This window comes from Meriones unguiculatus, chromosome 4 (genome assembly GCF_030254825.1).
Source record: "Meriones unguiculatus strain TT.TT164.6M chromosome 4, Bangor_MerUng_6.1, whole genome shotgun sequence".
Taxonomy (NCBI): Eukaryota; Metazoa; Chordata; class Mammalia; order Rodentia; family Muridae; genus Meriones; species Meriones unguiculatus.
Window position 1 is genome coordinate 96,444,959 of NC_083352.1, and position 16,644 is coordinate 96,461,602.

Below are 16,644 nucleotides of genomic sequence, written 5' to 3' on the forward strand. Positions count from 1 at the left end.
CTGCAGCCAGCATCTCCAGATCTGTTTCTCTGAGTAGTTCTGTGGCTGTTTCTCAATTTTAGAAGTGAACTGACTGGATCCAAGGGCAGGAAGGCTTTGGATCTGTTGGAACAACTGCTTTCTCTTAACTCCTCAGGTGTGGCCTGGGACTAGCTGGGCTTGGTCAGCTCTGAGTCTTTCTGTCCCTGTGGGTGTGGGCCACATGTGAGCCTGCTCCCTGGTTTGTAGCATCCCTCTGGGGACTCAACCCCTCCTCCGTCTTTCTAGGCTGAGTTTTCCCACTTAGAGGCCGATCCTTTGCCCATCGCCTCTCTCTTCCCTGACCCCGTAATTGGATCTTACCGAGCGATCAGTTACAGGACTGACCTGCGGCTCCTGCGGTCTATCTTTTAGGTCAGTTATGCAGCCTCGCTAGAGTCCAGGAGGCTGATGTCCCTCTATGGTGACATCACTGGTCCCTGTTGCTCATGCTCATTCCTGAAATCTGTGCTGCCAACTTTCTGAATGACTCCCAGCCCCGCCTCCGGCACCGTGCCACCGTCCCCAGAGTGTTCCCGGTGTCAGCCCTTCTCACTTGGCATACCACCTGGCGGCTCCCCCACCCACACACCTTGTTCCTTTCGCCTGGCTGGAGTCCACATGTTCTTAAGGAATTGGCTTAGCGATAACCTCACCTAGAAAGTCTTTTCTCCTCCCTGTGGCTCCCGGAACCTATTGTATTCTGTGATTTTGAGTAACTTCAGTGCCCAGGACTCTCATCTCTTTTCTTTCTTTATTTTTTTAGTATTTTGAGGATCTTTCTTATAGTCCAGTCTGGCCTTGAATTTGTGGTATCCCTGTCTCAGCCTCCAGAATGCTGGGGTTATCTATCTATACTGCACTTGGCTGCAGGACAATGGTATTTTGTGTATGTGCGTGGGGGGGGGGAGTTACTTGCTTACTTGTTTTGGTTTTGGTTTGTGGGTTTCGTTTCATTTATTTGTTTGTTTGTTTTTGCTTTTTCCATTCTTCTAGGTTTTTTTCTGAAAACACTTGGGCTTTGTTTTCATATTAAAATACATGACTAAGGCAGAAGACATAGCCCTGCCCATCCTGCACTTGTGGTAGACATTATTAATCAATCACAACTTTGTGCTCCCCTCTGACCTTACACAGCCATAACACCTTTGGTAGAACAACCACTCTTGGTCAATTAAAGTTTGTCTATGAGGTGACTCCTATTTGCTGTCATTGTCTAAGGAAAATCAAGGGATGGAGGAGCCTAAAACAATGATTTCTGCCTCTTATTTTTTGAGGTCCTAATGCTGGGGGTGTGTTTTCTCTTTTGTGACTCTTAGCACAATTAAATCAGTATCCTTACAATCTAGCCTTGCAGGTGCCTGGCACTTATGAAATGTTCTTAAAATTTAAAAAATATTCTTAAAAAGACTAGAAAGTCTCTTTTCTCTGTCTCTTCATTAATGCTTCCACCATGGGAAAGGGAGGCAGTGGAATTTTAGAACCATCTGCTTCTTGCAACCAAAGAAACTGAGGCCAGAGAAGTTATAAAGCTTCCCAGGGCCACACACAGCCAATGAGTCACCAGTCTAGCTCGACTAGGAATCAGGCATCTGGACTTCTCACACAGTGCCCCTGGCTTCCTCTCCAGGAGAGAAGAGCCCCTGTGGACAGCCTGCTGAGCTCCCGAAGGAGTCCAGCAGCTTTGTGACATGATGATGACTTTCCCACGTGACGAATGGACCAGGAGCTGCCGGGCAGATGTATGGGTGTGGGGTGTTCCTCTGTTAACCAGCCTCCTGGCACTCTGAACCTGTGACTTCTGCTTCTTACTACACGAGTTAGAGTGACGGGGTACAGGGACTGTTGGCTTGGGGAACCCCGAGCAGGACAGTGCTTCCTCTAATTGGGATACAGGCCAACCACATGGGAAGTGCCTTCTGCACCCTGATGTCTAACTCTGAGACACTCCCTGCCGCAGCCCTGCTGTGTTTTACTTTAAAGGAATACAGGTCTGTTGGGAAGTTGTTTGCATGTTGACTTCCAAGAGAGACAGGTGGGCTCCCCTCCACTCCAGCAGGCTGGGCTGTGACAATCCTTGTGGCAGAATGTTGAGAGCTGGACGTAGCCTGTACTGGGGAAGGGGGTACTTAAAGAAGTGCCCTGGGGGGCACACTTTCTGCCCCCATTTGCTCAGCTTTGAAAATCCTGCAGCGGGGTGGCATCAGAAGGAGGCATTTGCAGATGTGTGGTGAGTGAGACACGGCCATGTTTCCTTCCACTCGTCTATGGTGTCCAGGGCCCAGAGCTGGCGCTCCTAGCTGAGTACCTTGTTGACTTACCTGCCAGGCTGCAGGATGGCTGCCTTCAAGATGCAGAGGGAGCAGTGACTTTGAGTCTGACCAGTTTCCTCCCTTACCTGTGCTCTGAATACCCCAGACAAGTGAGTGGATGAAAAGCATGGACACTGGAGCTGAGCCCCTCAGGTCTGAGTTCTACTGGGTGTCTGGGTAGAAGCACACAGTCCATGTCTATGCATTTGCCATCTGGAGCCCCCAGGAGGTGACCTCACAAGGTGGTGGTGATGTTTGATGCCTAGAATCACCCCATCTTTGCATGAGCAAGAGAGATGCCAGAGTGCATAGGTACAGCCTTGGGAGACAGTTCTGCCACAGAGAAGTCACTCCTCAGCCAGGGCTCACAGCCAGCTGATGGCTGATCACTGCAGTGCAGCTGAGGGCCACGTGGAGTAGGTCTGGGCTGCTGGCGTTATCTATTTGCTCACCTTGGCCTCCTGAGATGGCTTGTCTTCTGTTCAGGACATCTAGCTCTGGGGTCCCAGCCCAGAGCCTGGCCTCTGTTAGCTGAGAGAAGGAGAGAAAAGGAAATACCCAAATGTGTGTCTGGGCTTATAGAAATCAGCCTCCTCACCCGGTCGGCCAAGGGATGAGGCACAGGGCTGGGAATCTGTTAGGGGCAGAGTGTAAGTGGTTAGGTGATGCCCAGATAGAAGATCTTCTGGCCCGGGACCTTGTGAAACACATGTAGCCCCCATCACAGCTGACCTGACCCCTTTAAGATGGCTCTCATGGGCAAGCTTGAGATTGGGTGGAAACTCATTTCTAGCCCTTTGGAAGGAAGAAGGTAAGAAATAAAGGAATGGTGGCATTCCTTAAAGAGGACCTTGAGGCAGAGTCAGCCCTGGGACAGGGAGGCCAGCCCTTCATCTTTAGAGACAGCTGTGTTCTGTGGGAAGTCTTCTCGGCAGAAGTTTCCTGGGCTGCTGTGTGGCTGGAGTGGAAGCTGGGTTTGACATGTGACAGCTTTAGAGCTTACGGGTGGAAGAGTAGACTCCGGTCTTAGGTTTCATTGTTTCTGTTTTTAAAATGGCTTTCTGAGTCTCCCTGCTTCTGTTACATTTTTACAGTGGCTCAGTCTCCCTTCCCCCTACTGTTACAATGTGGCTAAGCATTCTAAACTCTTTTCAGGGCGCATCAAACTCCTGCCTGGGCCTGCAGAGAGGCAGTCAGCTTCCCCAGGCTCCCAACTCTTGTGTGTGCAGTTGCTGGAAGGGCGTCCCTTACTCCCACCCACGCCCGTTTCAATGCCCTTGAAGTCAGGCCTGGGTGCCTTCTGCACATTGTACCTCTTCAGTCTGTCAGGATCTCGCCTTCCCTCCCTTGTCTTCTCTGGTTTCTTCTTCAGTGCTTGCTGGGTTGTCCACGCACTCCACCGCAGATCCAGTCTCCTGCCTCTCCAGCGACCAGGAACATTGTTTCCTGGATCCCCTCCCTAAGTAAAGCCCTGCCTGTTCGGAAAGGTGAGGCTGGTGAGGTGCTGTCTAATAAGCATGATGAGTTGAGGTGCCAGGAATTGTGCTGAGCCCCTCACGTAAGCCTCACAGCCTCCCTGTGAGACGGGAGTCATCATTAAGCAGGGTAAGTGTAGCTCAGAAACACTAGCTAATTTCTCCCAGGTCACACAGCAAGTCAGAGCTGGTTTACCCAATTGTCCTTGCAACTAGAGACTGGCTTTTTTGTTGTTGTTGTTGTTGTTTGTTTTGTTTGGATTTTTTGTTTGTTTTGTTTTTTGACAGGATCCCACTATATAGCTCTGGCTAGCTTGGAACTCACTATTGCGGACCACTAGGAATAGCCCCAAACTCAAAACAATCCTCCTACCTCTCCCTCTGCCTCCATCTCCTGAGTGCCCAGGACTAAAGATGTGTGTTACGACACCTGCCCTCAAGGCTGGCTGTTCTCAAAGAGGGCAGCCGTGGGCAGACAGCGTGCAGGTGCAGTGAGGCTTCTTAAAGCAAGGTTCCAAATTGGTTTTTCTCCTTTGTAGGCAGATAAATGAAGAGCAGGGCCAGCTTTAGAATGTGGGCGTCCTCAGTGTTCTTATCCTTCAGGACCTGCCTGTGACCTGAGCCTGGACACCCCTCCCCAATTAATAAAAGATTCATCTCCATCACCTGCAATTTGAGAGCCTCCCATTCTGATCCTGTAACTCGGGGCCTGTAAAGCTAATCTGCTGGGAGTGTCTAACTAATTTTACTATCTGGCTATGAAAAAGGCGTATGCAGCAGAACCTCCCACATCACATAGTATGTATTGCCACATAGTGACCACTCCTTGGAAACCATGTTCAAGGATTGAGCTAGGTGTGTCTCCTCAAAAGCAGAGAGCATCCTGGGTCTTCATGTCTTCCCTCATTCACCTGTGACAGGGCGTAGTCATATGGCACAGGCTGGCCTTCAACCCTCCATCTTCCTGCCTCAGCCTCTGTGAACTGGGATGATACTTTGCTCTTAAATGAAAGTTATTTCTGAGAGGAAGTGAGGTGGTGGGTCAGGACATGGCTCATCTCTTACTTTGTTGCCCCATAGTGGGACAGTGGGAACATCTCCGTTGTGATGGATAAAGCTCCATTCCCGTAATTCTAGCACCTGGGGGGTGGAGTCAGAGTTCAGGGTCATCTCCAGCTACAGAGTAAGTTCAAGGCTAGCTTGGGCTACCTGAGAACTTATCTTAAAAAAAAAAAAAAGTAAGTAAGTGAAAAGAGATACAGAGAGGAAAGACTAACAGGGCTGGGGAGGAAGGCCTGGCTTTAGTTCCCAGAGCCCATATAAAAAGCCAGGTGTGGTGGCGGATGCAGGCCTTGAACTCTTTTCTCCTGCCTCAGCCCTCCAAGTGCATGGGTTATGGCCATGCTGGCAATGGCCATGTTGCAATGCTGGATACTGTACTGTAATAAAACCGGGCCTGCATGTGCTCAACAAGCCCCGTCCTCACCTCCCAGCCACACTCCAGCTGGGCTGAAGCCTTGCTGAGCACAATGGCCTGTGTCCTTCAACTGTGTTGAAGGCAGAAAAGGAGGAAATGAATGTTTATGGGTGGCATGTAGTGACAAGCTGGCTGCTGGACAATTCTGCTTTCTTGGCAATGTCAGCCATCTGGGCTGTGGCAGGGACCCAGGCAGGAAGTCCTAGGTGGCCCCTGTCCAGGCACAGTTGTCCCACAAGGCACACGTGAATTCTTCTCCTGGTACCTGTTTCCTTCTGTCTCGTGGGTAGTTTTGAAAGTTGTCTGTTTGCTGTGTGTTTTCCCAGTAACTACTGGACTCAGCAGGAAAAGCAGGGAAAAAAAAAAAGCCACCAACAACCCATATGCTTTTAAAAAAGATATCCCAAGCTGGGAGACATACAGCATAGTGCCCCGTGGTGAAGGTTTGAATGAGCCTGTGACATCCCCAGGCTGCCCCTTTATGTTTCTTAGTATGAGCCTATTTAGAAAGCCACAAATGGCTTGCTCTATGAGAGCAGGAACATTAGTGTTCATTTGTGAGGTTTGTTGTTGTTTTTTTTTAGTGTGTGTGTGTGTGTGTGTGTGTGTGTGTGTGTGTGTGTGAATATGCTATATGCATGGGGTGCCCACAGAGGGAATCAGGTCCCCCAATGCTGGAGTTGCAGGCAGCTGTGAGCCACCGGCAGGAGTGCTGTGAGCTGGTCTCAGGGCCTCTAGGACAGCACTTGCTGTTAGCTGCTGACCGTCTCTAGCTCCTGCGCTACGTTTTAATACATGCTACCAGAATGATTAAAGCCGAGGCTGCTGTACTCATAAAATAGCTTAGTTGGTGGAGAGATAAGTTGTATTTTCTTCTTTATCTTTGAGATTAAGCATCTTTTTAGTTCATCTGTGAATTCCTCGTTCCAAAGAATGTTTTTTTGTTTATTATTATTATTATTGTTCTGTAAGTACTCTTTAATATTCTGGGTAATATGTGGCCTTTATTTTCTCTGTTCCTTGCCTCACATCGTTGATGGCGTCTTATAAGTTCTTAGGTTTCAGAATCAATTGTATTGACCTTTTCTTATACCTTTCTGGGTTGAGGGGAACCTGGTTGGCACAGGAGGCCTTTCATCCACATTCTCAGAACCCAGTGCTTTCCTGTATGCAGCCTGCCTGCTGGGGCTGGTTATGTGATGACAGGAGGTGGGGGCACTGTGGGCCTTCCTGTTTTTAAAGGCAGCTCCCTTCCTTCTAGGGTCACAGAACAGAGCAGAAAACCATCCAGGTGCCCCCTCTCCCTCCAGGCAGCAGGCAACTGATGACAGTTCAAGGAGGCAAAACAAGTTTAGGGGAACTGCAAAACTAGTCAAACAAGAAAGGTGGCTTGTTGCATTCTGGGGGAGCGGTGTGGCTGGTCCAGCTGTGGGAACAGGTTGTGCTCTGCCCTGGGTGGGGGCCAGCACAGTTTAACTATTAGAAAGGCCACCATAAGCTTGAAGTTCCTGCCCCAACGCTATTTCCTCTGAGCTCACACCAACATTTTCTAGCATTCTAGAAAACTAAAGTGGGTTACCTGCCCGGCCCTGCTACCCACTTTGGCTGTGATGTTTGTCTCCTCTGACTGTGGTTCCCATGTAAGCCATGGAAAGCAGACCCCACAATACTGCGCTCGGAGGTCTCTCTGCATAACACCTGGGCTATAGGGAGTGAAGGGCCCACGCTCAGAGTTCTTAAGTCGCTTGTCATAGTCATATCAGAGTCACAGTTCATACCCAGAGCCAGCTGGCTCTGAAGTGGCAGGTAGACCCACTAACCACAGGAGCCACTGGCCGGTTTGGCCTCCAGCAGGCTGTCCCAGGCCTTTGCTGCCCACCCATCTGGGTTCACACTCACCTGACACTCTCTTCTCTTTTTGGGGTAGGGGCTCACTGTATAGCCCAAGATCTAGAACTCATGATCCTCCTGCATCATGTTCCAGAATGCTGGGGTAGTGGGGTGCACCACCACACCAGGCCTGCTCCCCTTCTCAACGTCCCTCATGGAGCCTGCACTCCCTGCCTCAGCATCGGCCTCTATCCGCCACACCCTTCCCCCACAGCAAAGAGGGCGCCCAGGCCTGGGCAGCAGCCATCAGCCACACACACAATGGTGGCCGCTGTGGGGCCAGTGCCAGCTGCCCACAGCAGCTCTATGACCCTCGTTGAGCACTGTCAGGGAAATGGGAAACAATGAGCTTTTCTCCTGCTGCCAGGGTGGGTGCTCAGCATCATAGCATGGCTGTTTCCAGTAAGTGGAGGGCAGAGTCCCATGTCAGCCTCCCCGCCATCCAGCCCAGCTTCCCGGCATCTGCCTTTGAAGGCTGTGGCTGATGATCATTCATCACCTGCTATGTATGCAGCCTGTATGTCCCTCACACACACAGCCTGTATATCCCTTGCACACAGAGCCTGCATGTCTCCTCACACACACAGCCCGTGTGTGCACCTGCCCTGCACAGTCCTTGGAGTCTCACTTTATAGGGAGAGAAACTGAAGGCCACATTGCTTCACAGACTCTGCCATTTTGGCTGGGTGGCTGGGTCCTTAAAACTGTCACTTGGGGGTCGTGGGAATTATGCCAGAGTGTAGACGAAGGGAAAGGGGGGCTGGCGAAGTGCCTTCTGTGCCATCATGAGGCTGCGTTTGGATGCCTGGTATCCAAAGGAGCAGAACACCCCCTGGGCTGTCTGATGGGATGGAAGTGGCGAGGAGAGAACAGGATCCAGGGCTTGATGCCTGTCCAGTGAGCGCTGGGTTCAGTGAGAGACCAAAGGAGAGATTAGGAAAGACACCCCTGTGGCCCTCACAGGCATGAAAGGGTGGGAAAGAGCCTACCAGGAGACCATTGCCCACAGTCCAATCACCCAGTTCACAGGCACACAGCCGGCGTCACTGACGGGCTCAGACTGCCAGGGACCTGCTGGACTCGGTGTGAGGGGCAGCAACCCAGGCTCCCTTAGGGGCTTCGGTGGGCTGGGTGTGGTGGCACACAGCGGTCAGCCCAGCATTTGGAGGAGCATGTGTTACACAGTACAAAATCTCAGAAAGAAAAAGGTGAAACGTGGGGTGTGGAGTGGGGTTTGCAGGTTCAGAGAGGTTTGCCAGGTCGTGGAGCCTGATCCTAGAAATAGGGCATCACAAAGTGACTGAAGCCCGTTTGCCAGCATTTGCCATTCACGGGGCACACTGCTAAGTACATCCGAAGTATTTTTCTTTTAAATTGGTTTTTGCATTTATTTGTATGAGTGTGCACGTGTGAGCTGTGGCGCCTGAGTGGGGTCCAAGGACAGTTTTTGGGACTCTGTGCTCTCCTCCTACCATGTAGGTCCCAGGGACTGAAATGGAGTCATCAGGCTTGGCACTGAGGTTGCCACTGAACCATCTCTCTGGCCCTTTTTTTAACTTTTTGGTGCTGAGGATCACTCTCAGGACCTCACACATGCTAGGCAGCCACTCTGCCTCCACTGCGCTGAGCTGCACCCCCAGTCCTGACACGTCATTGTTTCTTTCAAGAGGTTCTGCTTTGTGACCCAGGCCGGCCTCAAACTCTTCATGTCCCTGTCTCTGCCTCCTAATTGTGGGGATTCTGCATTCCCCACAATAGGTGCCCATGCCTGGTCGACGAGTCTTAAATCCTGATTTCTGATTCCTGTGCCAACCTTACTAAGTAAGCGCTTAGCAGCCCAGCTGACACAGGAGGAAACAGCCTTGCGGTCAGAGAGACTTGCCCCACTGAAAAGTGTTGGTCTGGTTTCACTACATCTGTCTGGATCCTCCCCATCCTCCCACTGGGGTGTGTCATCGCAGGTGCCTCCAGCACACGCCTCTTCATGGCTACAGTGAAAGGATATTCCAGATGGCCAGCCAAGTGTGCCACTTCCTTCACTGGAGTTTAACTGCAGGGCTCCTTAAGGCTCTGGGCTGCCTCCTGGTGTGCGGCATCTCCCTTCCGTGGGCTTGGTGCCCACTTCTGGCCGGCTGTGGTGTCCTGTGTCCTCAACTGACTCAGACTCAGCAAGCCCACTTCCCAGTGGGAAGAAGGAGAGGGTCAAAGGAGCACAACCACTTTGCTCAGGCTCCAGGGGTAAGGCCCGTACTGGAGCATGGCGCTGAAGGCCTGCACCCCACCTCTGCAAGCAACTTTGGCTGGCATCATATGCTGGCTGCTAAGGCGATCAGAGCCGGGGGAAGAAGCAGGAACCTTGTGACTTGTGTGGCCAGGTGATTCCTGGTCTATATGTCATCTGCTCCTGTGCTGTCATTGCTTGTACTATGCCTCACTCTACTGGGACCTGCCAAGAAGGCTCCTGCTCCACATGGGAACACTGTAGCTCCACAGTGAGCAGAATTGTGTTCACTTGTCACTCACCTGTGGTGGGTCCTGTTGTCTCATTCACAAGATGGGAAAATTGAAGCTCATGTGAAGGGCAGTGCCCAGGCCCACCTGAGCCTACCCTGTCAACGTGAGGAGGCACAAGTCAAGCCTGAGGTCATGCGCTGCACAATGCACATGAGGCATTTCCACTAAGAGCTCTTAGGTGGTGTCATGATGGGGAAAGTGCCTTCATGAGCCCTCAGAGGCTCTGACCAGTTCTGGGTGACAGTCTGCTCCAGTCCAGCAGAGCCCAGCATCCACTGAACTCACTTGGCCATACAACCTTCCGAACAGCTATAAATAGTTCTCCCTGGCCCCTTAACATGCAGCCTGTGGTTGGAAGTATAATTTTTTTCTTCTCCTTCTGTTCCCAGATTGCCTTGGGTCCCCAGTGTTCACGCCCATTAAGGCAGACATCAGTGGTAACATCACGGTGAGTGGCCCGCTGGGCAGCTGAGCTCTGCCCAGTGCCTAGACTGAGGACAGGGAAGAGGGCAGGAGACATGGAGTCCGAGTCCCACCCAGGCAGGGCCAAGGTTCCCAGTGTCCCCTTGGAAGCAGAAGTCCAGAACTGGCCTGACACTCTGCCACTGATCTCCAGCCAGTAAGAACTCCAGAGATGGGAAAATGGTTCAGTCTTACAAAGTGCAGACCTGAGTTAGAACCCCAAACCCACATAAAAAACAGGGCTAGGCAGTACACGACTAACCCGGTGCTGGAGGAGTAGAGAGAGGTGGGTCCTTGGTGGTCATCTGCCAGCCAGAGAGAGGCCATGTCTTAAAAAGTAAACACGGAGAACTGGAGAGACGGCTCAGAGGTTAAGAGCACTGGCTGCTCTTCCAAAGATCCTGAGTTCAATTCCCAGCAACCACATGGTGGCTCATAACCATCTGTAATGAGATCTGGTTCCCTCTTCTGACCTTCTGGCTCACATGCAGGCAGAATACTATATAAATAATAAACAAGATTATTCTTTAAAAAAAAAAAAAAAAGACAGAGGGCTGTAGAGATGGCTCCTTAGTCAAGGGTGCTTGCTGCTCTTTCAGAGGCCTGGACTTTGGTTCTCAGCACCCCACACACACCCTACTCACCGCCCCCCCCCCCCACAACTCCAGTTAGACAGCATCATGCAGGCAATCCTGCAATCCCAGCACCACTCAGGCTGAGGCCTGGGGATCCAGGCTAGACTTCCTACCCCCAATAATAGAACAAGATGCCCAGTGCATGGCCTCAGCATGGCTCCTTCAAGCACACTGAGGGCCGCACAGGGCAGTCTCCTTTCTCTAACCCAGAGGACTTTGTGCCTGGTTCTGCTGTTCCTTTCTCCACACACACGGACTGAGCCTGAAGCTCAGCTTGGTGGCTGACTCACTTCAGGTCACACAGCAAGGGAGTGATGGCGGTGGGATTCAGACTCAGCCAGTCTAGCACACTGACCTGGTGCCAGTTCGGGGGCTGTTCTGCCTGGATAGTTCTAAAACCTTTTTGCCTGTGTCCATTCGTCTTCACTGTGGAACTTCAGGTCCCTAGTCAGGCTGCGGCCTTTCCCCCTGTCCCAAACCTGTGACCTTTGCTGCGTTACTACCCCTGTACCGTTGATGAGTCACTACCCCAGCCTCAGCGTTCTAATCCATTGATTGGCTCCAAGGACGGTGTCAGGGTCCTGGGTGGCACCAGTACCCATGAGCTGTGCGGAAGCTGTCTGCGGGGCCGTCTGTGATGTGCAAACCTCTGTGCTCCATTACAGAAGATCAAAGCCGTATACGACACTGACCCAGCCAAGTTCAAGACCCTGCAGAACATCCTGGAGGTGGAGAAGGGGATGTATGGAGCAGAGTGGCCCAAAGTGGGGGCCACGCTGGCACTGCTGTGGCTGAAAAGGTGAGGGGCTCGGGGACATGGCTGGGCCATGTTGGGCCGGGGATGCTAACACTGTCACTAAACAGCTACAAGAAACTTGCCAAGGCTGAAGTCAGACTTTTGGTGGGACTTCCTTGTTGTAGCCCCCGAGGGGGGCAGAAGAAGTCATGTCCCAGCTGCAGTCCCACTCTCAGTTCTTCATATGCAGTGAGTCAGATGTGGCATCTCCCCTCTCACTGAGGGGGTCACAGGGTCATCGGAAGGTCAAGTCATAATCCAGGTCATCTGAGCACAGCGGTACAGGTTGTATACTGCACAGAGGTAGCCGCGTTGTGCACAGGTGGATTTCTGTATGAGTCACTTTCTTTTTTGGGGGGGAGGGGGAGGGCTAGGTTTCTCTGTATAGCCCTGTTCTCTTGGAACTCTAGACCAGGCTGGCCTGTAACTTAAGGAGCTCCACCTGCCTCTGCCTCCTGAGTGCTGGGATTAAAGGCATGTGCCACCACACCTGGCTTCTATGAGTCTCTTGACAGAAATACAGTGGGAGTGCTAGTAAGTTTGCACAGATGTATCCCTGTTTGAGTCTTTCCAATGGTCTACTAGCTCTAGAATTCTCTAGCTGTGTGATTCCAGCAGCCACTGAGAAGCCAGGGACCCCTGCTTTGCCTTGCTGAACCCCACAGGGCTTTCTACTGTTGACATCTTAGGGTTCTGGGCCAAGACCTAGAAGGATAGCTTTATCCATGAAACCTACCTTGAAGCCCCCAACACCTGCTTCTCTGGTGAAACAGACCTGGGGAAGTTGGCCTCCCAGACTGTGGGTCCTGGTAGTCATCAGGTAGGGTTGCTTTAGAAGCTATCACAGCACACAGCTTGACCTTGTCAGCAGGGCTTTGACGGCCTGTCCTGAGGGACACTCCCTAGTCTCTTTATCTAGCAGTAACAAGGCAAGTGATGATGCTCTTCATATCTAAGTCACATGTGAGCCTGTGGTTGACCAGGAAGGCCGTGCTGGCTCTGGAGCCTCCCACACATGGAGTGTGACAGGCACCTGTCATGTGGAGATGCCTCCAGCTGAGACAAGCTGGGATGGAACCCTGCTCTCAGCACTGTGTTGCAAAGGCCTTGCCTGGGCTGCCCCCAGCCATGCAGGAAGGGAGCAGAGGCATTTGTTTGGGATCCAGTCGGGGTGTGAGGAGCAAAGGAGGCAGGAGGCTGGTGAGAGGCTGAGAGGGCCCCTGGCTGTGGAGGATGATGCCCAGTTGGCATCATGTGTTTGAAGGGAGTAAGATATGGCTTTGCATGTATTACACTTCTGTGGCCATCGCAGAATGAGCCAGATGGAAAGGAAAGGTTAGGTTCCTATTGGCCCACGGTCCCTGACCAAGGGCTGAGGCAAGACAGCACTGTGTGGAAGAAGCTACTCGCCTTGTGGCTGACAGGAAACAGGAAGTCACTGGCTGGCAGTGAGCATCTTTTCTATTCAGATTTCCTGCTGTACCCCATGAAGCCCTTAGGGCAGGCTCACTGTGCAGACACAGGCAGCTAGCTCCGTGGACAAATTCACAAAGATCCTGCAGTTGAGGCAAACAGCCTGGGCAGGCCATGCGCCTGACGTCTTTCTGACCTTTGAACACTCTAATCCACACTTGCTCTATCCTTTAAGCCATAGGTGTCCAAAACGACCTAGAATAGGTTCTGCCTGGAGGCATGCTGCTGCAGATCTGGGTTGAGCTGGGTTGTCACATTGCCCAGAAGCAGAGCCGGCCTAGGTCAGCTAGGGGGGTGGTACTCCCGTGTGTGCAAACTTCTGTGGGCCACGATTCTAAATGGCTGTTCCTTTAACCGCAGGGGCCTGCGCTTCATCCAGGTGTTCCTGCAGAGCATCTGCGACGGGGAACGGGATGAGAACCACCCCAACCTCATCCGGGTAAACGCCAACAAGGCCTATGAGATGGCCCTAAAGAAGTACCACGGCTGGCTGGTGCAGAAGATCTTCAAGGTGAGTCCGTGGGGGAGAGGACTGGGTTTCCCTCCCGCTGTCCTGCACTGTTCTTTGGGGTGGGCCGGTGCATTGGGTCTCCTCATGCAGCCATGGCCAACCCTATTTGTGGCTGCAGGTGCGCCTTCATGCTCCTGTGGGTACCTCAGCCTGTTGGTTCCACAGTTTTGAGAAGAGACACAACTGCAAGCCCAAGAACCATGGTGGGATAGCCTCCTTGCTTCTCTTTCAACCTGGGCTCTCACACCAGGCAGAGAGGAGGAGGGCCCTGCCCCCAAAGAGATAGCTGCTGTCGGCCCTCAGGTTACTATGGCCTGTGTTGTGGTGATAGTGACCACAGCTCCTGAAAAAGGCTCTAGTGCCAGCCTGAGTAGTGGAGAGGCCCTGGGTCCATCAGGCTGGAAGGCTAAAGGAAGAAATAGCCAAAGGCCTTCCAAATGTCCATGGTTACCCTGCCTGTTAAGATGTCTTCATCAGACTACCCCTCCTTCCCCAGGAAGGCAGGCTCTGACAGGAAAGGTCCTAAGGCAGGATGGGTCCAGTCAGGAAGAGTAGTTAATGGGGCAGGAAGAATGGCTACCTTCGGGCCTTCTCCCTAGGCATGCCTGGGGCCGGAGGTCACCTTGAGCTCCCAGCGTCCCCGCTGCGTCTTCCTCTGAGCCCTTGCAAGCACTCCTCAGTAATGACAGTATGGTGTGTGCTGCCCCGGCTGCCTGTGAGTGCACCGGGGGTGGGCACCGTTTCACCTTCTGTCCTGTGCTGATCCCAAGGTCCCAGCAGTCAGCCCTGAGCCTGGGCAACAAAGTCAGATCTCATCTCAGAAACAACATGAGCACCTGGGAGCCTTCCTCCCTGAGCCCCAGTGGCCTCACTGCTCACCTGAGTGTGTGAACAGGCCCTGCCTCAGCTTCTCTGGGAAAAGGAGTCGGTCTGCACATGTGCAGACGTGGCTTAGTTTCAGGACCCCAAAACAATTACTGAGTTCATCATGGATGATCCCCTCACCCCACAAACCAGGGTCTGGATGTTTTATTTAGCTGTATCTTTTTCCTCTGCCTCCAAGGTTCTGAAGTATTGAAGCACCCCCCCCACATTCCCAAATTTAGCCAGGTATCACCCTTAAGGACGGTGAGGTGTGCGCTGGGGCTACCCTGAGCATCAGCGTGCCGCAGGCCGTATGGAGCTCCCTAACTGTTCTCTTGTGTGGTTTGGGAGACAGGCTTTTCCTATGTAGCCCTGGCTGACTCACTGTGTAGACCAGGCTGGCCTCGACCTCACAGAGATCTGCCTGCCTCTGCTTCCCAAGTGCTGGGACTAGAGAAGTGTACCACTTTGCCTGGCCATCACCTCCCTAACCTTAACACAAGCAACCAAATTGGGTGGATGTGGCTAAGAAGCTTACTCAGGCACGGGCTGCAGCCTGCTCTTTTCTTTTCCCCTCCAACCACACGAGCAGAGAGACCTTCCCAGCACAACTCTCAGGGACACCCCTGGTGCAGTGTGCTGGCCTGGTCCTCCCCCACTAATGCTGTGCCTGCCTTCCCTCCTGACCCTCAAGGCAGCCCTGTATGCAGCGCCCTACAAGTCTGACTTCCTGAAGGCTCTCTCCAAGGGGCAGAACGTGACGGAGGAGGAGTGCCTGGAGAAGATCCGCCTCTTCCTGGTCAACTACACGGCCACCATCGACGCCATCTATGACATGTACACCAAGATGAACGCGGAGCTTGACTACACAGTGTAGGCGCCCGAACATACACCCCCAACGCGGGAGCAAGCAACCCGGAATCACTGTGAATCAAGCTGGGGTCCCCAGCTCAGCCGCCAGGCCAGCCTGGGTCTGCAGGGGGCAGCCTCGGCTTGTTAGAGATCATTTGTCTTTTTGGTTTTTGTTTTCTTGGCCTATTCTAATGGAGCAATAAACACCTTCCACTCACTCCGGCTTCCCAGCAGCTCAGGCTGAGCACACCTTCCTTCCAGTGTGGTCAAAACCAACTAACCTCGCTAATGATCGATTCCTAGGGTTTTGTCTTTTCCTCCCCCACCCAGCTCAGGAGAAACCCAGCTCAGGGGAGACATACACCTCACCCAGCCAAGAAGCCTGCTCCTTCTGGCCCAAGGATGTCTTAGGTGTTCGGAGGACAACAGATCTGACTGGAAGTCAGCAGGTCCCTATTGTGGCGGCTGCTTGAAAGCAAGCTGGCAGGAGTCCTCACGGCTCCCATATCTGGCATTACCAGCCCTGTTCTCTCTCTCTCTCTCTCTCTTTCTCTCGCTGTCTTCTGTCAGACAGGTTTTGCTTTTTTTTTAAAGCCGAAATGTACCAGCAAGCCTTTTCAGACATTGACTGGGCACACACGGGTGACCATACGTGACTGCATTTGCATGTTCTACATAAGTATTTTCTTCAGGGTTGGCTCTTCCGACCTAAGAACCTGCCTGTCATGGGAGCCTTCCAGCCCCGGAGACCCAAGAAACTGCCTTGCTGCCTTAACTGTCTTTCTGGCGCTAAAGGAGATGTATTTTTTAAAGTATTGGGGTAAACACACCCTAAAAGAATTGACGTATGTTAAAGAAAAAAAAAAAAAAACCCAATGAGGAACAATTGGTGATTTTTATGCAGAAACTAAATAATCCTTAATAAATAAATCTCTATTTTGAAATCACATCTGTGTGCTTCTGTGGCTCCCTCTTCTTACTTCTGTGTCAAAGGTTACAATTGGGGGCTGGCATGGCTGGGAATGTTCTCAGTTGAGGAATTGCCTCCTTCTAATAGGCCTGTGGGCACATCTGTAGTGCATTTTCTTGACTGCTAGTTGATGCAGAAAGGCCCAGGCCACCTGGGGACTACCGTCCCCAGACAGGAGACCCTGAGCTGTATAAGAAACAGAGGAATAAGCATCGTTCTCCTGTGGTCTCTGCTTCAGTTCCTGTCTCCAAGTTCCTGCCTTGACTTCACTCTGGTGGACTGACCTGTAAGCCAAATAAATTCCTTCATCCCTCAGGTTGCTTTTGGTCAGAAGTTCAGCCATAGCCATAGAAAGCAAACTAGAACAGGGACCCCCAAACCAAATCCTGCAAGGA

General features: G+C 52.1%; 1 protein-coding gene across 1 annotated transcript in view; it reads left to right on the plus strand.

The window, feature by feature from the left end:
- Window positions 1-16,226, plus strand: part of Gltp (glycolipid transfer protein) — a 19,500-nt gene extending 3,274 nt beyond the window's left edge. The window contains exons 2-5 of the mRNA XM_021634762.2: window positions 10,076-10,134; window positions 11,449-11,582; window positions 13,413-13,563; window positions 15,122-16,226. Coding sequence (XP_021490437.1) covers window positions 10,076-10,134; window positions 11,449-11,582; window positions 13,413-13,563; window positions 15,122-15,304 — 527 coding nt within the window. The 3' untranslated portion in view covers window positions 15,305-16,226. The remainder of the gene's footprint in view (window positions 1-10,075; window positions 10,135-11,448; window positions 11,583-13,412; window positions 13,564-15,121) is intronic.
- The last annotated feature ends 418 nt before the right edge of the window (window positions 16,227-16,644 follow it).